Source organism: Scyliorhinus canicula, chromosome 3, assembly GCF_902713615.1.
Source record: "Scyliorhinus canicula chromosome 3, sScyCan1.1, whole genome shotgun sequence".
Taxonomy (NCBI): domain Eukaryota; kingdom Metazoa; phylum Chordata; class Chondrichthyes; order Carcharhiniformes; family Scyliorhinidae; genus Scyliorhinus; species Scyliorhinus canicula.
In genome coordinates, this window is record NC_052148.1 from 250,464,259 (window position 1) to 250,489,304 (window position 25,046).

General features: G+C 44.8%; 2 protein-coding genes across 8 annotated transcripts in view; one reads left to right on the plus strand and one right to left on the minus strand.

The window, feature by feature from the left end:
* Positions 1 to 206: 206 nt before the first annotated feature.
* On the minus strand, positions 207 to 20,508 carry c3h4orf33 (chromosome 3 C4orf33 homolog). Of its 7 annotated transcripts, none has more exons than XM_038792522.1 (7): positions 20,323 to 20,508; positions 12,668 to 12,868; positions 10,459 to 10,519; positions 9,670 to 9,721; positions 7,760 to 7,959; positions 3,864 to 3,971; positions 207 to 640 (listed from the first exon to the last, which is right to left on the minus strand). In XM_038792522.1, coding segments are annotated over exons 2-7 (603 nt in total). In that variant the 5' UTR covers positions 12,849 to 12,868; positions 20,323 to 20,508; the 3' UTR covers positions 207 to 639. The 7 variants fall into 7 exon arrangements, with proteins under 7 accessions (XP_038648450.1, XP_038648449.1, XP_038648444.1 ...); XM_038792521.1 differs by having other exon boundaries at positions 3,823 to 3,971; XM_038792516.1 differs by lacking the exon at positions 207 to 640 and adding an exon at positions 16,424 to 16,619 and having other exon boundaries at positions 3,678 to 3,971; positions 20,323 to 20,436.
* The window catches only part of sclt1 (sodium channel and clathrin linker 1), a 144,666-nt gene continuing 140,124 nt past the window's right edge, over positions 20,505 to 25,046 (plus strand). Inside the window, exon 1 of the mRNA XM_038792512.1 lies at positions 20,505 to 20,696. The gene's annotated coding sequence lies outside the window, so the exon portion shown is untranslated. The remainder of the gene's footprint in view (positions 20,697 to 25,046) is intronic.

Consider the following 25,046-nt stretch of genomic DNA (forward strand, 5'->3'; position numbering starts at 1 on the left):
AGGTTGATTGTCAACCTGCAAATCCTTCAGGACAATGGCAGGTAGTAAGAGATTTCTGGTCAGTCATGTGATGGAATGAAAGTCGGAGCCTCTACCATTACTATCCATAGCTCCAAACTCAATATATCTAAAATGTGTGTTGCCACAGCAACTCAGGCTCCTTGAGTAATCTGTAACACACCACCATAGAGAAACTTACAACACAGTAAAGTAACATCATGTATTTTGAACTACAGCATAGTCTGTTACATATTGTGCAATGCTACGTTATTGAATTAAATATCCTATCTGTAATCACTTCTTTGTTTAGCATTTACTAGTCTTTCAGATGTTCATTTTTCACCCTCCTTGTCATAATACATAGCATTTCTGGAACGCTCCATCATACTTGACAGTCTTTTATGTTGCAGGTCTTGCTTTTATGAATGTATTCATGTAAATGTGTTCATGTAAGTTGCGTCAACTGAAAAAAACATTTTCTGTACAAAAATGTTTCCAGTGACATTGTTCCCCAAATTTCTATTCTGCAGATTGTACTACAAACACTATCCCACATTAAAACAATGGCAAAATACTGCGGATGCTGGAAATCTGAACTGTAAACAGAAAACGCGGGAACATTCAGCACCTCAGGCAGCATCTGTGAAGAGAGAAACAGAGTTAGGATTTCAGGTTGATGACCTTTCACAGAAGAAGTGGAAGATGCTTGCAATGAACAAATTTAAGCAAATAGAGCCAGGGAAAAGAGGGCAGCAGACCCTGTGACTAGGACAAAAAGGAGGATTGATTAAATAAAAGAGATAAGATAGTAAAGCAAAAAAGAGATGATAATGGGGCAAACACAGGTCAGTCTAGAAGAGTTGCAAATGGTTCCAGAACATCCAAATGGAAACAGAAGCGGCAATTAAGATCCAAAGCTGTTCATTTAGGTCAGAAGGCAAGGCTGTAATCTGCCTAGTATAAAAGATGTGAGGCAGTTCCTCGGTCAAATGTTGAGCTTCATTGGAAGAAAGCGAAGGTGGGACAGGGCGTGGGACAAAGAATAAATGTGACATGCAGACTCAGTGGAGGTGTTCAGCAAAATGATCATCCATAGCTATGTTGCATTTATTGGACTGAGCAGCAATATTGAAAAAAATCAGCTAAAATGTCTCTAGTCATTCCAGCATTAATTTACAAGGTTGCTGAACTGATTGGAAAGAGCCCTAATATCTAATGACAGTTGTTTTATCATTGAGCCAGGCAGACTGGTCAATCATAAATAGAGCCCCAGGCTACCTTAGGCTTTTTAGCTCAAGTATTTACCAATACTGAGACTGAAGGGAGGGAGGGGGCTTATTTCACTTTGGAAATTAGCGTAAAACGGGCAATATGGGATTAGAGCCTGTAATACATTTCTCCCAATATTCATTCCAATTATGACTCAGAGGTAGGTTGGCAGAAGTGCAAGTGACGTTATCGCATTCCAACTTAAAGGCTCTTTTCAACCTACAGTGAGGGTATTACATGCTTCTCGAAAGGCAGGAGTAAAAATTATGGCTAGTTTACCACCCTCTCTGTCTCTCCACCATATCACATTCTCATTAGGCACAGGATTTTATCCTTTGCCCAAGCAAAGCTTTCAGCTACAAAATCATTTCATAAAATGGTTAACGGTACACAAATAGAAGTGAATAAAATTAATCCTGAATGTTGAATGCATTGGTGTTGCAGAACTTGGATAAATACTTGAGAATTTTGACACAGTTGGAATCATTTACTGACACAGCTGTAAATTACCGTGGATGTTGCAAATCTGAAATAAGCTCAGAAAATACAGAAAGCACACAGCGGCAACATCTATAGAGAGAAGCAGAGTTGGGATGGGATTCTCCGTCCCACCAGACCCATTTTCTGGCGCAGCACACCCCGCAGGCAGCGGGATCCTCCGTCCTGGCAGCCGGCCAATGGGGTTTCCCATTGCGGCAACCCCCACGCCATCGGGAAATCCGCGGGCCTGCGTCCGCTGCCGGAAAAGCGGAGGGTCCCGCCGACGGAGAATCCCGTCACATATGTTTCAAGTCGGTATTATTAGAATGATGTACTGTTTTCTCTCTCCCCAGATGCTTACCTGAGCTGTTGGGTATTTACAGCATTTTCTGTTTTTATTTCTGATAACTGGAAACATTGGCCTATATTTAGTGTAAGTGATGGGTGTTCCCTCCCCCACAACCCCCACCCACCCCTTAATAGTTTGAGAACCTGAGGAGACCTGCTTCACTCCCATGGGGGAGGGATGATGTGAATTAAGTGCCCACCGGTAAACTTGACAGGCTTCAAGAGGCATGGGAGAACTGTCCGTATCCCATTAAATCCCTGAGTAACCATTACGTTCTGGTGGGCTCAGGGATAACTACTCATAAGTGTCTTATTCTTATTTTGATTCATTCAAGTGATGTGGACATCACTAGCTAGGCCAGCCTACCTCAATTGCCCTTGAGACGGTGGTGGCGAGCAGTTTTCTTTAACCACTGCAGTCCATGCAGTGTAGGTACACCCACAGCGGTGGAGGGAGTGAATGTTTATGAATGGGGTATAATCAAGCATGCTTCTTTCTCCTGGACACTTTCAAGCTTGAGTATTGTTGGAGCTGCACTCATCCACACAAAAGGAGAGTATTCCATCACAAGCCTGACTTGTGCCTTGTAGATGGTGGACAGACTTTGGGGAGCGAGGAGGTGAGTTACTCACTGCAGGATTCCTAGCCTCTGACCGAGTCTTGTAACCACAATATTTATATGGGTAGTCCAGTTGAATTTCTGGTCAATGGTAACCCATTGACATCCCACCACCATGGCAGGATTCCCATGTCAGGCCCTTCGCACCCTCAACTTAATTGGGAACAATTTTTCATCCACTGGGAGCCTGATGTGGCTACTCCTGCACAGTTATTGGGGCCACACCAAGCTACCCATGTCTTGGTCCCAGGGGCAGACTTCCACAGTTCAGACTGGGGCCGTTTCCATGCCTCCCCCCTCCATCCTTTCCCCCCATTATGCTTGCTCCAATGAATTCCATTACATACCATGCCTTTTATGCAGCAAAGGTACATTAGTCCCAGTTCTAAGTAATCTCCCAGATAATGTGAATGTTAGGTAATTTCTGAAGGAACAACCTTCTCTTCTCAACAGGCGGTTGTGAGCTATGTGTTGGTGAGACCACAGGGCACTGACTGGGGTCTGATGCTAGAATTTTCCTGATTCGTGGGGCAATAATAATACATGACAATGGAAAGAAGTCAGAAATTATTGTTTTCTTTGGCAGGATTAATTCTCTCTTTTCTATTCCAATGTTTTTCATAATCATCCTGGATGTGGGGGAATTAGAAAATTCTGCCAAAATAGAGAGTGATGAGCCGTACAGTACCAGGCCTTGAGTGGTAAGTAATGAACCTAAAATAATTTCCAGAACTAATGGCATAGATATAGACACCCTAATGTAATTAATTCAGTTGAAATACTCGTGTTTGGTTCATTGTTGCATAAAGACTTGGGCGTCTTCCAAGATTACAAAAATGAGAGGCAAGAACAAAAGACTAACCTAATGTACCCATCAGATTCACATACTTTCTTGTACAGGATGAATGATTTGTTTCTATCTGATACCAATTAGCGTTAAATCATGTTTCAGTCCAGATGTTTGATGGGTAAAAAGTTTATATATAATGTCAAAGGTTATATTACATAGTCCTTCCAAAATCTCCTAATTTGCAAATAGCTAATTTGAAAATGATCAATGAAGAGTCTGCTGAACGAGAAAAATAGGAGCCTCAAATATGAATACCAAGATTTGAGAGACAAGAACTGCAATGAAGACAAGCTAACCACTTCTTGGTCCAAGGGGCGGACTTCCATAGTTCAGACTGGGGCTGTTTCCATTGCATTCCCATAACTGAACTCAAGCTGAAATCCTTGAAATATTCCAAGCGATGACTAAGACAGAAAAGCACATTAATAATATTATAGACATGGTAAAAGAAAATACCAAGTAATATAACATGTTACAAAAGTAACACTGTACATGGAAAGGAAACTGAAATTAAATTGGTTATATATTTTTGTGGGTTTATTAATGAGAAATAATTTGTTGAACGTAGAGGTGGTCACTTTGTATTTCAGAAGTCAACCAATGTTTTGCGGCTCAAGAGGTTATAACCATCTTTATACGGATTACATACGATCACATGGGATAAATAGCACAGAAACAGGCCACTTGGCCCAACCAGTTCATGTTTATGTCCCACTCGAGCCCCCTCCCATCTTTCGTCTTCTAAGCCTATCATCATAAACCGTATGCCTTCTCCTTCATATGCTTGTCTAGCTTCCCCTTAAATAATAGAATCCCTACAGCACAGTGGAGGCATTTCGGCCCATCGAGGCTGCACTGACCCTCTAAAAGAGCATCTGATCCAGGCCTATTCCACCACCCCATCACCACAAACCAGTAACCCCACCTAAACGTTTGGACACTAAGGGCTAATTTAGCATGGCCAATCCATCTAACCTGCACATCGTTGGACTGCGGGAGGAAACCAACGCAAACATGGGGAGATCATACAAACTCCACACAGACAGAGACCTACGGCTGGAATTGAACTCAGTCTCTAGCGGAGGCGGCAGTGCTAACCACTGTGCCACCGTGCGCCCTTTTCGGGCTAGTCATTTTGGCCGTTCCCAGTGGTAATGATTTCCATGTTCTCACCACTTTTTGGGTAAAGATGTTTCTTCTCAATTCCTATTGGATTTTTCTTGGTGACAATCTTATCTGCCTCTAGTTATTCTCTTCCCCACAAGAATAAATATTCTGTTCCTTTTATACAATTGACCCCATCCCTAGTACTGGCATGTTTGGCACTGGAGCAAAGTTTAGTGCGTTTTAGGACCACAGATTTTTGTATGAAGAAATTGGGATTGACAAAACAAAAACAAATCAGCTTATCTAAGAGAAAAATTATCATATCAGTACGAACTGAGGAGCAATTTGAGACTTAGTAAACAGTTGCTTGTTTCAAGAATTTAATTGAATAAATTTGTCATTACAATATAATCATTTAACCATTCCTGAGTCAAAAAGGTGAAGATAGTTTAGGTCTGGTACAGCATTCACTTCTGAATGTGGACGCAAAAGTATTGGCGAAGGTACTGGCAGGAGGTACTGCCTCCCGAAGGTAATAGGTGAAGATCAGACGGGGTTCGTGAGAAGGAAGCAGCTCTTTTCAAACGTTAGAAGGGTATTGAACATTGTTATGGCACCGGCAGAGGGGAAGGAAACAGGTGGTTGTGGCACTGGATGCTGAGAAGGCGTTTGACTGGGTAGAATTGGTGTACTTGATGGCAGTTCTGGAGCGGTTTGGGATTGGACCAAGGTTTGTGAACTGGGTAAAGCTACTATATAAGGAGCCGAGGGCAAGTGTCCGCACAAACAACATTATCTCGAGAAATGTTTCTCTCCTCTGTGGGACTAGGCAGGGATGTCCTATGGCCCCCCTGCTGTTTGCACTCGCGATTGAGCCGTTGGCCATCGCATTAAGTGGCTCGGAGATATGGAAAGGAATAGTGCGGGGGGGGATAGAGCATAGGGTGCCCTTATACGCCGATGATTTGCTGTTATACTTGAATGTGGAGAAGGTTCGGAGCTGGGTCAGAGGGGTTGATTCCCAGTGGGTCAGAGTGGAGGAGAGTTTGTGCAGGGGGTTGGGACTGAAAGCACTAGCAACAGCGCCGCTCTCGATAGTCCCAGGGAAGTACTCAGGGAGTCCGGTAATAATAACTTCATTGAGAATTTGGAGGCTGTTTCGCCAACACTTTGGGTTGGGGGCAAGGTCAAGGGAAATGCCGATTCGGGGGAACCACAGATTTGAGCCAGGGAGGTGGGATGGAAATTTTCAGAAATGGGAGGAGAAGGGGATTAAGACACTAAAAGATTTGTTTCTTAGGGGTCGGTTTGCAGGACTGAAGGAGCGGGAAGCGAAGTATGGGCTGGAGCAGGGGGAAATGTTTAGATACATGCAGGTTCAAGATTTTGCCAGAAAGGAGATACAGAGCTTCCCGGTGGAGCCGGCTTCCACATTGCTGGAGGAGGTGCTGATGACAGGGGGACTGGAGAAGGGGGCAGTGTCAGCGGTTTACAGAGCTATTCTGGAGAGGAAAAGGCACCACTGGAAAGGATCAAAGCAAAGTGGGAGGAAGAGTTGGGAGAGGATATGGAGGTGGGGTTCTGGTGTGAGGTGCTGCGGAGAGTGAACGCCTCTACCTCGTACACGAGGTTGAGCTGATGCAGCTGAAGGTGGTATACAGAGCACGCCTCACGAGGGCGAGGATGGGCCAATTCTTTGAAGGCGTAGAAGATGTGTGTGAAAGTTGCGGGGGGGGGGGGGGGGGGGGGGGGGGGGGGCTAATCACATTCATTCATATGTTTTGGTCCTGTCCAAAGCTAGAGGATTACTGGAAGGAGGCTTTTAGGGTAACTTCTAAAGTGGTGCCCGTGAAACTGGACCCGGGGAGGCCATATTCAGGACATCGGACCAGCCAGGGTTGGAAACGGGTGCGGAGGCAGATGTTGTAGCCTTCGCCTCTTTGATTGCCCGAAGGCGGATCCTGATGGGATGGAGAGCAGCCTCTCCATCCTGTGGCCTGGCACGGCGGGGGGACTTGCTGGAATTCTTGACTCTTGAGGTTAAGTTTGAACTGAGGGAAAGGATGGAGGGGTTCTACAATTCATGGGCATTATTCATCATGCACTTTCAAGAACTGGATAACATCGAACATTAGTTGGGGGGGGGGGGGGGTGGTGTGTGTTGATGGTGACTATGGGTGATTCCTCATTCCTTTTTGTCATTTGTTTATGTGAACATGTGGGCTAATGTTTGGGGTTTGGTGAGAGGATGGGATCATTGTTATTGATATGGGGATTGACATATTTGTTACTGATTATTGTTTGTTGTTGGTGGGCGTAAATTTGGGAGAAAATGTGAGAAAAGGAGAATAAAAAATATTTTTTAAAAGTCTGGTACAGCATTTAAAAACCTACTTAGCCTTTAAGTTACAGTTCTTTTTGCACACAATCAGAATGAGCAAGGTCAACTACTGACTGTATTAAAATTGTATCTCTGTAAGCTGCAATCAGCTCCCATCTACTCCAAACAAATACTTGTAAACATAGGCAGGCTCTATTATTTCAATAGTAATGAATAAAATATAAATGGTATTATGTAATTTTAATCCAACAAAATGCAGAGAGAATTCAGGAATTCAGCAGGATGTTTTAACAAGTACTATATTCTACAAGTGACGTACAATTTCTTTGGTCTTCAACATTTTAAATTGAGCCTTTTCCTAATTGCTCTAATAAGCAAATGTTTGTGAGGCAGCAACAATGAATTTAATTTCATATCTTTACCTAACTTGTGTTTTTCCTCAATTATTATCAGCCAATTAATATCTCCCATCCACTTCTGAAAATCTCCCCACATCACTCATTTAAGCAATACTTTATAATAAGTGTGATTGCACTAATGAGGGTGCAGAGGAGATTCACCAGGATATTGCCTGGGCTGGGGCCTTTCAGCTATGAAGAGGCATTGGTTAGGCTGGGATTGTTTTTTGTGACGTAAGTCAACGTGTGCTCAAAGCATAAAGATTTGCAGTTTAATCAAATATTTATACACTGCAGGCAGAAAGACCAACAGAAAGACCAATAAACAGTAAATCTTTATACTTACAAGTCAGGCTGTTGCCCCTTCTTTAAATGTTCTTTAGGTATGGGGTAGAGAGCCTCATAAACTCTTTTATCACCAGAGCCATGAATTGCATAGGCATTAAATTTGTTAACACCAGGGGGGAAATAGTTCCAAGGGAGAAGTGCTTTGCCTTCCCAGTTTTCTTCACGAATTGTACAGTCATATTTTAAATCAAGTTCTTTCTAATGTGAAGGAAAAACAGTAGCTTCACGTTTTCGAGTTTTAGTTTAATCTAGGAATGCAGTCACAAATGTATTCTTAAGAACTGAACCTTAAAAACTCTATCAGCAAATAAAGTGAAAGTAAAAATTAAAATGTAGGGAAATGTGCAAAATGAAAAACAATTGACAACTGAAGGTTAGCAGTGGATAACAGCCCAATCAGGTTGGAAACACTTCTATAAATGCAATTGAAGATACATCAGAGACAGAAACTGTAGCTGGGAAATAGATTAGAAATTAGAATATAGGGCACGGTTCCGGGCGTAATGGGCGAATCGTGCAAACACCCCAAATCGGGCTTCATGCTGGGCTGATCGTGAGACACATTCATTAGGCTCATTTAAATACACAGACACAGGATTCACCTAGCGTCCGGAGTCAATGGCCGTGCCTGCAACCTTGCCAGTTTAGCACTGGTTTCCACAAACGTGGACTAGGTGTAACGACGAGGTCTTGCAGGTCATTAGAGACCCCTGGGTGATAAGGGGTAGGATAGTACTTTGGCACTCCCCCGGCACCCGGGCACCTTGGCACCGCGACAGTATAACTCCGAGAGCCCAAAGATTAGTTGGTGTGTAAAATGTCACACTAGTACAGGAGTGTGCACTCTTCTGGGGTCACGATGTGGAGATGCCGGCGTTGGACTGGGGTGAGCACAGTAAGAAGTCTTACAACACCATGTTAAAGTCCAACAGGTTTGTTTCAAATCACTAGCTTTCGGAGCACAGCTCCTTTCTCAGCTGAATGAAGAGGTGGGTTCCAGAAACGTATATATTGACAAAGTCAATGATGCAAGACGATACTTTGAATGCAAGTCTTTGCAAGTAATGAAGTCTTTCCAGGTCCAGATGAAGCAACTGGAGAGAGGGATAATCCCTCTCTCCAGTTGCTCCGTCTGGACCTGTAACAACACTATAACAACATAGATATGTTTATGGGGATGCCCTGCAAACAGTGACACATTGCCAGGAATGTCTGCACATCTTGACATAGGCTAGAAGATTTTGTCTTAACTTCTAAAAGAATAACAGAATTGCAGGAAATAGTGGTTAGGGACAGCAAAATCCTAAACATACTTTACAATGAATGGATTTACATCTTCCTACAATTACTGCACATTGGGAATCTGCCACAGAAATAAAAATGTACACTGTTTGCAGTACCTTTTTTTTTTATAAATTTAGAGTACCCAATTATTTTTTCCAATTAAGGGTCAATTTAGCGTGGCCAATCCACCTACCCTGCACATCTTTGGGTTGTGGGGGTGAAACCCACGCAGACACGGGGAGAATGTGCAAACTCCACACGGACAGTGATCCAGGGTCAGGATTTGAACCCGGGTCCTCAGCGCCGTAGGCAGTTGTGCTAATCACTGTGCCACCATGCTGCCCCCACTGTTTGCAGTACCAAAGAAGCTAATTAAGATGACTACAAAAGTTACCCATTAAAAATCTAGGTTCCGAAACTCCATTTATGGTCTTCAAATCCACCACTGCAACTACAGCAAACAATTAGCCAAACACTCAGAAAAACTGCAACAAGCATTTGTTCCATTTCTTCACAAGTTCCTCTGAGCTCATACCAAAGTTATCACAGGATATCAGGAAAATCCCTGTGGAGGAGGATCTGTCATACGAGCTTTGTAAATAAACCAAACTAACTATAACTTACCTCCCATGCTTTTCTTTTACCAGAAAGTAATAGTACTAAGTGTTGTCCATGTCTAACAACAGTAAAACAGAAAGGATGCTGTTAATACTGAAAACAAGCTACAACACAAGAATAAATTGCACACAATAAAGCATGGATAAAATGGAAAATTAATTGGGTTAGAGTTCTCAATCAACTATTTTGTCAAGAGAAGGCACTAGTAGAGGAAGGAAGGACAATGCAAGATTACATTTTCACAAATTACCAGCAGCAGCTACACCAATAGCAACCAAGACCAGTGCATAATATGAAGAACTTTAAAGTAAAGAGAAAAATAATTATTTTCAAATGGAGGGGCAGGAATAAGTAAGTCCAGGTAGAAAAATAACTGACTTCTGGTGCATGTGTATATTTTAATCAAATAAACTACAGTTGGGAGCACGGTGGCTCAGTGGTTAGCATTGCAGCCACACGGCGCCAAGGTCCCAGGTTCAATCCCCGCTTGGGTCACTGTCCGCGTGGACTTTGCACATTCTCTCCGTGTTTGCGTGGGTTTCACCCTCACAATCCAAAGATGTGCAGGCTTGGTGGAATGGCCATGCTAAATTGACCCTGAATTGGAAAAATGAATTGGGCACTCTAAATTTACATTTAAAAAAATAAACTACAGTTTAGATTCATACCAAAAGGATTTTGATGGAATATTAGGGATCGAATAAATATTATGAGAAAGTATACATGATTTATAACACTGAGATTTTAAGCAACCTACAGCATCACAGAGTGACAAGGAAAACTTCCAATACTTACGGACAAAGTTCCACTTCAAGGTACAGTTCTTTGCTGCTATTCAAGAAAAACGCTTCTACAACTGTTAAACATGAAATATGAAAAGCTTAAGGTTACAGGAAACAATTTTCAAATTATGATGCTACTTTTATAATCTGCCAAGTTTGTTTTTTGGCATTAGGTCAGCTTGAGACGCAGGAGTTTTATTCAGTGTCCTGAGTCTCCCGTCATCCACTTATAAAAAAAGTTGAAAATGTTTCTGAAGCAGGGTATGATTTTTCATCATGATTAAGTTATTCTTCTCCTGCACACTTCAGCTCAAAGTGTTTATGCCCTGAAAGTGAAATCTAATAATTGGATATCTGGGACCTTAGTGAATGACAAGATAAATGGGGTTCAGAAAGAGAAATAAAGATGGGGAAAGAAAGATTGGATTAAGAGAGAAAAAACAAGACAATGAGGAAAAGGAAGAGAAACAAACTTGAAATTTCATATTTTGTATTTTTATAATCTCCAAAACTAATTCATTATATGGGGGAGTGAGACTCCAGACTTATAATTTTTCCACTTTCTGAGCCAGAGTTGATTGGCCATCCTGAACAATTATAAAGTTGTTATGTGCAAACGCAGCAACTTCATGAAACCCACGGAGGAAATTTAATGCAAGATTACATTTTCACAAGTCAGGCTGCTGAAACACAGTTTAAAAACAAACCCTAGGATTAAAATATCTGAATTTAAGATTAGAATTCCTATTTCTTTCTCTCATCTAGGTCAATATCACGGATGTCGGAATTTCAACTTTTGATAAATGCTGCCTGACTTGCTGAGCGTATCCAGCATTTTCTGTTTTTACTTATTTACTTTTCAAGTACTGAATCAGGCAATGAACAGGAAAGTAAGAGTATGTGTTAACAATTGCAAGTGAACCAACAGAGAGGCTGTCACAAATACTTCAATGTGCTACTAAAGGGAGAGGGTTCCTGCTACACAGTGAGCCTGTGCATAGATAGCTTTAAGTTCCTGGGGGTCACCATCACCAACAGACTGCCCTGGTCCACTCATGTTGATGCAACAGTCAAGAAAGCCCAACAACGTCTCTACTTGCTACGGAATCTAAAGAAATTCGGCTTGTCTGCATTGACTCTCACAAACTTCTACAGGTGTGTCATAGAGAGCATCCTATCCAGCTGCATCACAGCTTGGTATGGCAACTGCTCAGCCCAAGATTCATGGAAGTGGGGACAGTAATGGATTGATTTGGTTGTGATTCCACTTAGGGTTGATTTGCTCCTATGTTCACATTCGAACAATGCCCAGCCAGGTGAGACAGCTAAGGGGCCAGGTGGCCAGCATCAGAACCATAGAAAAGTTACAACACAGAATGAGGCCATTCAGCCCATCTTGTTCATGCCAGCCCGAGGACATCCAGGTGCCCTTTCTAATCCCACCTTCCTGCACCAGGTTCATCACCCTTAGCTTGCAGAATTTTGCAGATCCAGGTACTTTTTAAAAGAGTTTAGGGTCTCTGCCTCCACCACCAACTCAGGCAGCAAATTCCAGACTTTGAGATAGATATATTTCTGATTTTTAAAAAATGGGTTAAAGGGATATGGGGAACAGGTAGGAAGGTGGATTTGAGACCAGGAAGAGATAAGCCATGATGTGATTGAATGGCGGAGCATGCCCGAGGAGCTGAATTATCCACTCCTGCTCCTAATTCCTACACAGCAGCTGCATGGCGGGGGGCGGTGGGAGAAACTAAACATAGCTAAAAATGCAGTACCAAATGATATGAGTATGTATATCGTTGTGCTGAAATGGCATAGTGCACCTGACAGATGTTTCCGTATGTTCACAGTATACATTGAATTCCACATCTCAACTGGCACATCTGGTGAGCTTCTGAGTGGTAGTGGCCGTACAGATAGCGATCAAAGAGGAATCTAACAACACTGTTCTGGTATACCTTCCTGTCCTACAGCAATGTTCAGTGCCTGTCCCAGCTGTGTCACTGCTGAGAGTGACAGATCAGGGGAAGGAAAGGGGTGGGGGAGTGGGAAGTGTTCTCTGGTAGTTTGCGTGTGAGGACATCAAAAAGGAAATATTTAAAACTAAAATCTGCAGTTTGGACACAAAAGAAGTGAATTAGCATTTACTCCGACTGTTAGCAAGGCTTGTAATTAAGTTTTTGAATGTAATATTTTCATAAAATTGGCACTTACTGTACCTTCAAAGTCCCACAACTTGTTGTACGATTTTCCTCTTTTACCAGCTGGAGCTGAAGGATCATTGAAGAAAGGCCCCTCTACCTCCAGCAGCAAACCTTCATCATCTGGTTTAAGTGACAGTGATATCCCTTTGTGAGTCACTGGTGAACTATCCCACGTTTGTGTAATTGAAAAATTCATCTGGATAATATTTTAATAGGCTGAAAATAAATTATTTCATTGTTTGATTTACTGAAGATCATACTTATTTTTAAAAATCTGTCACAAATATATGTAAAACTTGCTATAAGTAGCTTATTTAATTTACCCCATAGTGGCATAGCCGCTATTAATATTAATCTGTGGTTGCTTCATCTGGTGACCTAACCAAGAACTAGGGAAGCTTGACTATTCAGCCACTCAAGCTTAAATGCTGGTCCAGAGAAATAAATCTCAGATTTTCAAAATATATATTGTTACGATTCCAGCAGCTATTACCGCTGGACGTGTCTGATCATGGGGTGGAACTGGGCCTGTTGGATCCTAGCTTTTATTCTTTGTTTAGAAACATATACTGAACAGACTGCTGGTGAAATTTTAACGAAATAAAACATTCATTAAACAATATTTCAGTCCTGCTTCACCAATACTTATACCTTTACAAATATATACAGTTCCAAAATCTATCTTACTCACTAATGTTCACAAGTATAAAGTCCATGTAAACCAATAGGTAACCTATGGGTAGACACACCACACTCTCAGACCAAGGGCAGAATTCTCCCATCTGGGGAGTACGTCCCGTGGCGGGGAGAAAACTTGGAATGTTTCCTGTTGCAGAGGCCGATGGGTAAACACGCCAAATCTTTCAGGCCTGACCTCCTTAATTATGCAACCAGGTATTTTTATGTCATATTCTGTGGTGGGACAGGCCTATGGTGCGTAGTCTGTCATGCTATCCAGGCACCATACGGAAAAGGTGCTCAACATCACTGACCCACTGTTGAAGAAAGAAGGTGGACCTCCTGAGAAAGAAGATGGATCACTAGGAACATTGAGGCTGGAAGATGAGCCCCTGCAGGCCAAAAAATCTGTCTGATCTACCTGTAAATGCTCCCCCATCCCAGAGCTGTGGAATTCCAGGTTCCAGGAGTACCATTGACCTTCATCCTAAACTCTGTTGGAAGCCCCAGGCGTAGTTCAGGTGAGTCCCGACATCTGCACGTCACATTGTTCTCAACGTGTTTTGCATCGGTGTGTTTTCCCGCTGGTGCAAAGGAGATTCGGGTATGGGTGGTTGGACCTTCAGCTGCATCCCATTAGCCAAAGGCAAATGAGTTTCACGCTGGCCTCCATCAGGTATCCCGATCCAACATGGCAGGCACCAGCAGAAGATCACGTTGTAAGTTCACACCAGCGTGAAACGAATTTCTGGACTTCCTGTCATGTTCTCCTCCCACCCCCATCATTGAATTCACCGGTGGGGGCTTGGGAGAATTCCACCTCAAGTGACAAAAGCCACCCCAAACAGATCTATGGATCCCTCATCAATCTCCCCAGATGTTTGTCACACCAGGAGCCAACTGATCTCTTTGGACCTCTGTCTTCTACATGAGGATTTCTAATCACCGCTCTCAAAGAACACACCTTGGAATCTTCTCCCAAGCTATGCTTTCACTTGGGCATGTTCAACAAGGATCCAACTCCAAGATTTCAATCTCTCCTTCTGGTGTTCCTTTCCCCTGGATCGACACATGTATTCAAGCTTTGCCTCCCACACTCTCTCAGATACTCAGCCGTGCCAATAGAACAACACTGTGTTACAAGTTCATTGTGAAGAGTTACAGATCTCCGTCTGCCCCCTTGAATCTTCTAGCTTTTTCCAAGCCTATTTTGCTTTACATCTGCTTCCTGCAGCTTTCTCTCTTTCATTTGGAGCCTTTTCCTCTACTCCTTACTTTAACTTCACTGAACAGGATTTGTTCCAGATTATCTGTCCTTGTCCTTCGACTTAACTGAAGACCTTTTTTACTTTAGGAACAGCTCCCTGCAGTTCACTCTCCCAGTAAAACAACTTGGTATCCCCCTCGAAACACAAAACTCACTCGCCACTTACCTTAACTCTTGGGCAACTCATCTAAGATTTTTACGATTTGATCATAGAACTTACAGTGCAGGAGGCCATTCGGCCCAGCGAGTCTGCACAGGCCCTTTTTTAAAAAAAAAGAGTGCCCTACCTCCACCTCACATCTTCACCCTATCCCCATAACCCAGCAACCCCACCTAACCTTTTGGACACTAAGGGCAATTTATCATGGTCAAACGCCTAACCTGCACATCTTTGTACTGTGGGAGGAAACCAGAGCACCCGGAGGAAACCCACGCAGATACGGAGAGAACGTGCAGACTCCACACAGAGTCTCCACACGTTTCCTCAGCAATCTGCTACCATGTGCAACGAGAGAGAGAGACTTAAACTGCTCCCTTCACGATAGAGTGTAACCACCAAATGACCTCAAACAGCGTTCTGTTTCAACTCCATGTGGGTACCTGGTGTTAGGATACAGCCTAGTTTTTTCTACTTGGTTTTAACTTCCCTATATTACTCACCCCTTGCTAGCCTATCTCTTTACAATAAGAATCATAAAACCTCATTAAAATACAGGTATACAACTCAGACTTGCAGGCAACTTTTTTTTAAAAGCAAAATCAAAACTTGGTTCCCTCTTTCTGAACACATAAAAATTAATTAAACTTTTTAAATTAAGCGTTAGCCTGTTCATAACACGCACAACACAAATATAACTTACTTAAAATGATACTTATTTCCTCTATTTCCCTTGGGGGGGAAAAAATCTTTAAAAACAATGTATGAAATTATATGCAAATCCCAGTTGCCATTATCAGTGATTTTAAGTATAAGGGATATAGAACGCGAGAGATACATTGAGAGGAGTGCCACTTAGAATGGAGGACATATTTTTTAAAACGTGCTTGATTGGTGAGTGGAAGTCAGAAAAAAGGTCTGGGATTGATAGGAGACTCAAAATTTTGTTTGGTCATGTTGGATCATCAATCGATAAAACAAACAGAACATGCAAGTACATTGGCAAGTCAATAGAATATAGGTCTGTGATTGTTATCAGAAACTGTTTAGCTCTCTGGCAAGTCCATATCTTCAATATTGAAGGGCTGGTTTAGCTCAGTGGTCTTGAAACATTTGTAATGCAAGACAAGGCCAGCAGCGCAGGTTCAATTCCCGTACCAGCTTACCCGAACAGGCGCCGGAATGTGGCGACTAGGGGCTTTTCACAGTAACTTCATACTTGCGACAAAAGATTATTATTATTATTTTTGAGTTTGGCTCTGGTCACTAAAATCTTAAGTTTAAAGATCTGGATGCTATGCAGAGAAGGACCATAAGCCTGATCAGTCATGTCTGAGGACAGAGTTAGAAGGAAAGGCTTTAAAAACCTGAAGGTGTAAACATTAGCCGCTGTTGTTTCCATTTTACAGACCAAATTCAGGGACTAGGTCCTGCAGCATTAGAATGTCTGAAAAACATCCAACATGAAATTGGGTCAGGCGATATTTTGTGCATCTGGAATGGTCACCTGATAAAGGCATTAAGCTCCTTTCATATGCTAGTGAGAGACCTAATGTTTGCTTAAAGGCTATTCCAGAAATTGGACTGCCCATATTTTCTAAGTGTGGCTATAGCTACAGTAGTGCTCAGTAATCCTGACAGCTGCAACTATCCTCCAACCAGGACGTACCTGAAGATTACTGCTGGTGAGGCTGGTGGCCTAAAACTGCCTTCTTCCACCAGGCTAACCCTAGTTAGATGAGGCACCTGGGCCAATTTCATGCAATCCACTGGACCTCTGTCTCCAAATACAGGAATTATTCTCGGCTTCCATTTTATAGGGGTTTCCAGGCAAATGTCATTAGCGTCATGTACTTCCTAACAAGCTGAGTGGAATAGGAATGGTAAATGCTGAGCACTATATCAACTAAAATCACAATGATAAGTCATGAGGAAGTACAAGAAAGCCAACTTGCATTTATATAGTGCCAATGTGCAGCAAAAAGTGCCATAAACAGCAACTGAGAAAACTACCAAATAATTTGTTTGTTTCATTTTGCAATCTCAACCAAACTATCTATGTTTAAAATGGGCAGTCATCATGTGACTCAAAAAGAGATCATTAAAAGCAGGAAGTATTAACGATAATTTCAAAGTTAACATCTAATGTACTCGATTTGTTTTGGTAGAAACAGCTGTGCTTACTCACAGGTTCACTAAATGCAACAATTCCAAATATGTAAATATCACCTCGTTAATGTTGAATTAACATGGGTAAATTGCAAGGTTCTGTGGAATGTGCTCAAAAGATCTGGATGTCCACAAAACTTCATCACAACCCTGCAAAGCATTTGGATGGTATAACTGTAAGTTTCACGTGGGGGTTTTGAAACATTTGCCTTCAAAAGCTGGACTGGGTCCATGGAAGTCTTTGTTGATAGCTCCCATACAATTCACAATCTACCTGACAGTGGCTATACACATCATCAAAAATCAACTGGCATCTGGTGTAAGTATTAAATAGTTTCTCGATGAAAAATTCATTAAACTCAAGTAAAAACCCTGTGCCAAAACTAAACTAACCATCATAGATATAGATGAGCTTGAATATTTAGGATGGCGAGGGCTCAGAACACATCCCTGCCAACTCCTGCAGCCCAATGCCACTTTAATGAGCGTTGATTGGCATAAAGCAGGACTTCTGCCCTCACTTGGGAGGAAGTCCTGCCTATGAGAGTTGCAGGCCAATCAGATTGGCCAGCAGCTTTCCAGTCACAGCGTTGCAGTGACTGGAGGAAGCACTGCAGACAGCTGCCTGGAGCTATGTCCCAGGAGACAGGTAAGTGGCAGGGGTCCCTTGGTGGGGAGGGTAGGGAGGTCACAAGGGGGCGATCCGGGTCTATGGGAGGCGGTGGCAGGATGGGGTTGGGCAGGGGCAGGCCTGGGCATCACCAGGTCTTGAGGGTGCCCGAGACCAAACTTTGTTTTTGTTCAGCCTTTCCCCCGGAACTGTCTTCTGCTCGACAGCCTAAAACTTTGAGCCTGGGTGTGAAATGGCCCTTAACTGGCCAGCCTTCATTGAGGAAAGGGCAGACTTCTCATCCAAGGCCCTGCCCACTAAATGTAAAATTGCTCCCAGGTCAGGGTGGACAGAAATCCGTCCATGCAATTTCATGCTCTCTCCCCCTGCCTCAGATCCCGCAACAGGGGTTTAACTACATTTGTGTAATTAGGCCCTTCGAACACCGTCTAAGTTTAATAAAGCTACAAGTCTGAAAGCAGATGGATTCAATCTCAAAAGGTCAATAAAATAACAAAACATCTTGCTTTATAAGTAATTGCACCACCATGTTATATTGGCCATCAGGCACATAATCTAGGCAGATACGTCTTCAGCACTGACGGTCTTTGAACACGTTGCACCTGAAACTTAATTCAATGAATTTGAGTTGGTCCATGGTCATCTTCAACCAATAAGGGCAAACACAAAATAAAGCAGTCGTGTGTCAAAGGTGCTGCCTTTCAGATAAGATGTTAAACAGAGGCTCCATATGTCCTCTCAAAAGAATGTAAATGATGACATGACAGAAGAGCAGGAAGGGGGTTCTCCTTGATATCACAGTCAACAGTTATCACTTAACCAACCTTGCCACAAAACAGATTATCTGGTCAATATCACATTGCTATTTGTGGTGCCATGCATGAAAATTGGCTGCCATCTCTCCAACAGAACAACAGTGATTGCATATCAATTCATTCACGTAAAGCGATCATGAAAGATGCTACATAAATGCAAGTCTTTCTTAAGAATTGCACTGAAGATGTGAGATGTATTTTGGTTTTTCTTATTTTCTGCAGTGGTAGAAATTTCTCACTGTTTTGTGGCACCTAAGACATGTGGCACCTAAGACATGTGTCCAACCACTTATGCTCCATGATTCAGAACTCCTCCAGCTCATGAGCAAGATCTAGTGCCACGCTGTGAAGTTGACTGTAGAAAAAAAAAGGAACCGACTTAGAAAGAGATAGCTCCAGCTTCCAGCGGCCAAAGACTGAGTTCTGTGAAAGGGAGAGTTAGCCCCGTGGCAGAATTTTTCAAAGCCACCCCCATGAGAACATGGATGTTTTCCACAAGAACATGAAATTGGCGTTGAGTAAGACAGCACTGGGACTTAGACATCTGGAACACAGACAGTTGCCATTTATTTGCTAGCTGCCCATTATATACCCTTGCGTATATAGCTGAGGAAACTCTTGAAATTTCAGATGGCAAAGGCTGGACAGTAGTCTGTGGAGTTTGGGCCCTTGCGCATATAGCTGAGAAACTCTTGAGATTTCAGGTGGCAAACGCTGGAAGGTGGTATTAGGAGAGTAAAAGAACCTGACGGCGTCATGTTTCACGACGGCATGAAACTGGCGTGGGCATAACCGATTCTGGCCCTCATAGGGGGTCAGTACAGCGCAGGAGCGGTTCACGCCACTCCAGCCTCCCTTCCCAGCACCAACGTCCAAGGGTACTTCCTCAATGTGCTGGCCCCAACGCAACATGGCGCGGGGCTTCAGGGGCCGGCCGCGTAACAAAATAGGGCCGGAGCTGGAGAGGCCGGTCCACCGATTGGTGGCCCCAATCACGAGCCAGACCGCATTGGAGGCCCCCCCCTCCCCTCCCCCCCTCCCTCCTCCCTCCCCCCTCCCTCCTCCCTCCCCCCTCCCTCCCCCCCCCCACAGGCCGCCCCCCCCCCCCCACAGGCCGCCTCCCAACCCTGCACGCAGAGTTCCAGCCGGCTATGAGCAGGCGTGGACGGCGCAGGCGGAACTCTGCCACTTCCACGCGGCCGCTCGGCCCAGCAAGGCCGGAGTATCGGCGGCCCGGCCGCAGACATGCAGCCCACGACCGGCGCCGCGCCAAACACGCCGGTGCAAATGGCACCGATTCTCCGCTCCTCGGAGAATCGCGTGCCGCCGTCGGGGCGCGGTTGCGCCGATTCTCCGGCCCAGCGCGGGGCTCGGAGAATGCCGCCCCCTATGTCCAGGGTTTGGTACCTAATATTTCTGATAGAAAGAAGTTACAATAATAATTTTTAATTTACAACGTTTACAATTACTGAATAAAGTACACATCCATGGTGTACTTACATATGTTATACTGGGACTGTACTCACTAAGCTCCAGGAGAGAAGTTTCTGGTATTTACTATCCGACAGCAATGCTTTCATGACTAACTATAGGGGGTATAAATTGCACCTTCTGATGGATGAATAAGAATCAAGTCAAACGTCTACAACAGTGTTGGTGACCAAACATCTGAAGGAGGCAAGTACTCCGGGGGCACTACTGATGGCTGTCCGGCCAACTCATTCGTGAGCGAACGGGATCTGGAATCAGTTATCCCTCTGGCCACCTTGTTTCCAGTTCCCCACTCTTCCACCTCCTTCAAAAACTAGCAGCAGCAGCCCTTCCTTCTTGTGTCGCCCACTCGTTAGAAGTCACAAGGCAATGGGCCCGAATTATTAGTCACGATAAAAACGAAAGACACCTCCTGTGCGCGTGTATATATATTTGGGCGTGTGTGTGTGTTGGCAAACTTACAACTGATGCGATTTGTCGTGAATGTCTTGAGATTTTGTCAAATCACTCCAAACCGAGTTGTACCCGAGTGAGACAACCCAGGGCAGTCCCCGGGGGAGCGGGGAGATTCCGCCGGCGGAACTGTCGCTGGGATTGTGCGTTCCTCCCGGAAGGTTTAAAGCGGTGGCAACAGCGAGCCGTTGGGCGGTTTTTCAAATATAAAAAAAGATCCGAGTCGCTGTTGGTGGCGGGTGCGGCCGGACTGGACTGGGCAGCGCCTCCCGGTGAATTGGCGTCGACGGTGGACGATTGTTGCGGCTGCTGCTTCCTGAGGGTGACGTCTCGGGCTGAGCGGTGCAGGCTCGGTCGCCCGTGAGTCCCGGAGCCGCTGTCAGGTCAGTGCCGCCCCGTTTCCAGGGGAACCACCTCCTCCCCTCCCCCGCTTGGTCTCCAAGGAAACCACCACCGCCGCTCGTGGACTGGGCGGGGGTCTCTCATCCACAGCAGAACCCTGAGCATTGCCTCCCCACCCCATGGGGGGTTTCATTCACAGCAAAACCCTGAGCATTGAGTCCCCACCCCATGGGGCTTTCATCCGCTGCAGAACCCTGAGCACCCACCACCCCCCCCCCCCCCCCATGGGGGGTTTCATTCACAGCAAAACCCTGAGCATTGACTCCCCACCCCATGGGGCTTTCATCTGCTACAGAACCCTGAGCATTGACTTCCCACCCCGTGGGGCTTTCATCCACAACAAAACCCGGAGCATTGCCTTCCCACCCCATGGGGCTTTCATCTGCTACAGAACCCTGGGCATCGCCCCCTCGCCCCCCCCCCCCCCGACCCCCATGGGGGTTTTCATCCACGGCAGAACCCTGAGCATTGCCTTCCCACCCCATGGGGCTTTCATCTGCTACAGAACCCTGAGCATCGCCCCCCCCCCCCCCCATGGGGGTTTTCATCCACAGCAAAACCCTGAGCATTGACTTCCCACCCCATGGGGCTTTCATCCACGGCAGAACCCTGAGCACTGACTTCCCACCCCATGGGGCTTTCATCCACAGCAGAACCCTGAGCACTGACTTCCCACCCCATGGGGCTTTCATTCACGGCAGTACCCTGAGCACTGACTTCCCACCCCATGGGGCTTTCATCCACGGCAGAACCCTGAGCATTGACTTCCCACCCCATGGGGCTTTCATCCACGGCAGAACCCTGAGCATTGACTTCCCACCCCATGGGGCTTTCATCCACAGCAGAACCCTGAGCACTGACTTCCCACCCCATGGGGCTTTCATCCACGGCAGTACCCTGAGCACTGACTTCCCACCCCATGGGGCTTTCATCCACGGCAGAACCCTGAGCATTGACTTCCCACCCCATGGGGCTTTCATCCACGGCAGAACCCTGAGCATTGACTTCCCACCCCATGGGGCTTTCATCCACGGCAGAACCCTGAGCATTGACTTCCCACCCCGTGGGGCTTTCATCCGCTGCAGAACACTGAGCATTGCCCCCCCCCCCCCCGACCCCATGGGGTCTCTCATCCACAGCAGAACCCTGAGCATTGTCTCCCCACCCCATGGGGCTTTCATCTGCTACAGAACCCTGAGCATCGCCCCCCCACCCCACCCCATGGGGCTTTCATCCACGGCAGAACCCTGAGCATTGCCCCAACCCCCCAGCGGTAGCCAGCCTCCCTCGAGTCTTAACAAAACTGTATTAGGCCTCCTCCCTCTTCCCCCCCCCCCCCCCCCCATTGTATATCCCCTTTCCTTGCAGCATAAAAACATTTGCAAACATCCTGTAACTCATTGGGAGCATCAGAAAGGGCACTGATGATCAGTGATTAAGAGTTACAAAAGCATTGAATCGTTCAGCACGTTTTTAAAAAAAAAAAAATAGAAAATCCGATTTGAAATTTATAAAAGAACTTTAGAAAGTGCTGCAAAGACTCAGCAGGCTTGGCAGCCTCTGCAAGGAGAGGATCAAAGTTAACGTTGTGAGTCCAAATTGACTTCTGACGTCCTTTTTTTAAAAGAATGTTGTGCGCACCTGAGATTGGATTTTCGAAGAACTCTCTCTGATCGCTGCGAATATACCAGAGATAACGGAAAAGGAGGTTTGGGGGTAGTAGCCTTAGCCATAGGAGTAAAAATCGGAGGCAAGAACGTGACAAACTGGCGATACACTGATGACATAGCATAACTTGTAGAATCAGAAGAGGTCCTATAAAATGTTGTAGATCAATTAGAATCAAGTAAGGTCTGTGGGGCAAAATTTAGAGGAGATGGACGCGGTAGGTTTTTTACACAGGGTGGTGAGTGCCTCGAATGCGTTGCCAGGGGAGGTTGTGGAAGCAGATACATTAATGGTGTTCAAAAGGCAGCTTGACAAATACATGGATAGGATGGGTATAGAGGGATACGGCACAAGGAAGTGCTGAGAGTTTTGGCCAAAGGTGGTATCATAACCAGTACAGGCTTGGAGGGCCGACGAACCTGTTCCTGTGCTGTATTGTTCTTTGTTCTAATCCAGCAGTTTATAATAATAATCTTTATTGTCACAAGTAGGCTTACATTAACACTGCAATGAAGTTACTGTGAAAAGCTCCTCGTTGCCATATTCCGGTGCCTGTTCGTGTACACAGTGTCATGAAGTTACTGTGAAAAACCACTAGTTGCCATATTCCAGCGCCTGTTCGGATACACAGTGAGAATTCAGAATGTCCAAATTACTTACCAGCACTGCTTTCGGGACTTGTGGAAGGAAACCGGAGCACCCGGGGGAAACCCACGCAGACACGGGGAGAACGTGCAGACTCCATACAGACAGTGATCCAAGCCGGGAATCGAACCTAGGACCCTGGAAGTGTGAAACAACAGTGCTACCCACTGCTACCGTGCTGCCCCCAATTGAGGATATGAATTGAGCACGATCATCAAAGAGACAAAATACTGGAAATTAGAAGGAACATATTAGAATAAACCAGAGTGACGGTTGAAGTGCCACACTGGAACAAGTTGATACGTTTGTCTATCTAGGACAAGTGATAACAGAAGATGGCAGATATGAGGCAGATTTCAAAGGCTTCTATTTTGTACCTCCAATCTTTTTTTATTATTCAGGTTTCTGGGGCATACAGGAAAGTGGACAGAACGTAGCAGATTCTGATTTTTTTTTTTTCCTTGTTACAATCTTTGAGTTTTCTTGTTGTTAACACATCCTTTCTCTTCACAAAATTACTTCTGGCTCTCTCTACCCTTCTAAGAAGGCCAGAGGGCATAGGTTTAAGGTGAGGAAGAAGAGGAGAACTGAGGAAACATTTTTTCATCCTGAGGGTGATTGAAATATGGAATGTGCAGCCTGAGATGGTGGTAACATTTAAGAAGCATCTGGACGAGCTCTTAAATCACCAAGGCATAGTTGGCGATGGACCAAGTGCTGGCAAATGGGATTAGTAAAAATTGATATTTGATGGTCTGCATAGAATGGTGGTCCAAAGTGATTCTAGGGCAGAGTGGAAAGCAGCAGAAAAAGGGGTTGACCTAGGCGTGGTTACACGATGGAGGTCACAGAGTGGTTGCAGATGAACGAAAGTGGATGTGTGAGGGTGGCGCAAGACAGATGTGCGTGACATAGAACAGCGATTTCCTGATGGAGTTTAGAAGGATGAGGGGGGTTCCAATTGAAACTTACAGGATGCTGAGAGGCCTATGTAGAGTGGATGTGAAGAGGATCTTTCCACGAGTAGGAGAAACTAGAACCCAAGGGTACAGTCTCAGACTGAAGGGACGATGCATTAAATAAATAAATAGATAATAAATAATCTTTATTGTCACAAGTAGGCTTACATTAACATTGCAATGAAGTTACTGTGGAAAAACACCATGTCGCCATACTCCGGCGCCTGTTCAGGTACACCGAGGGAGAATTCAGAATGTCCAATTCACCTCGCAGCATGTCTTTCGGAACTTGTGGGAGGAAACGGGAGCACCCGGAGGAAACCCATGCAAAATTGAACCTGGGACTCTGTGCGGAGTCTGCAAGTTCTCCAACAGAGATGAGGAGGAATTTCTTCAGCCAGAGGGTGGTGAATCTGTGGAACTCTGCTGCAGAAGGCTGTGGAGGCCAAATCACTGAGTGTCTTTACGATAGAGATAGATAGGTTCTTAATTAATAAGGGGATCAAGGGTTACGGGGAGAAGGCAAGAGAATGGGGATGAGAAACATATCATCCATGATTGAAAGGCGTAGCTGACTCAGTGGGCGAAATGGCCTAATTCTGCTCCTGTATCGTATGGTCTATAGAAGTAGCTACAAGCAGCAGTTTAGGCGTGGTGTAAATGTAAAAATTCACAGCACATCAGCCAAGGAAAGGAAAAAGACAGATGAAAATGTTGATGTAAGTCATGGACATGAAACGTTGGGCTGGCCCTTATGCTCTTCCACTGGTGGGTTTAAAGTCTGGGGTGGGGTAAAATTCATTGGAGGGCCTGCCCTTCCCTTACCTGTCTGAAGTTTTATGGGTCACCGAGAAGGTAACTTGTGCCCCACCTGCCCGTTAGTCTATTGAGGTCCTTAAATGGTCAATTAATAGCCACTATAGGCTTCATTTGACTCCTGCCGGTATTTTATCCACTTTGCAGGGAGGCGCACACCATGTGGGAAGCCCAGCAGCTTTAGTTGTATGGGCTGTTGTTGGGGAAGGGGAAACCTGCTTCGCTGCTCCCCCACGCCCATTG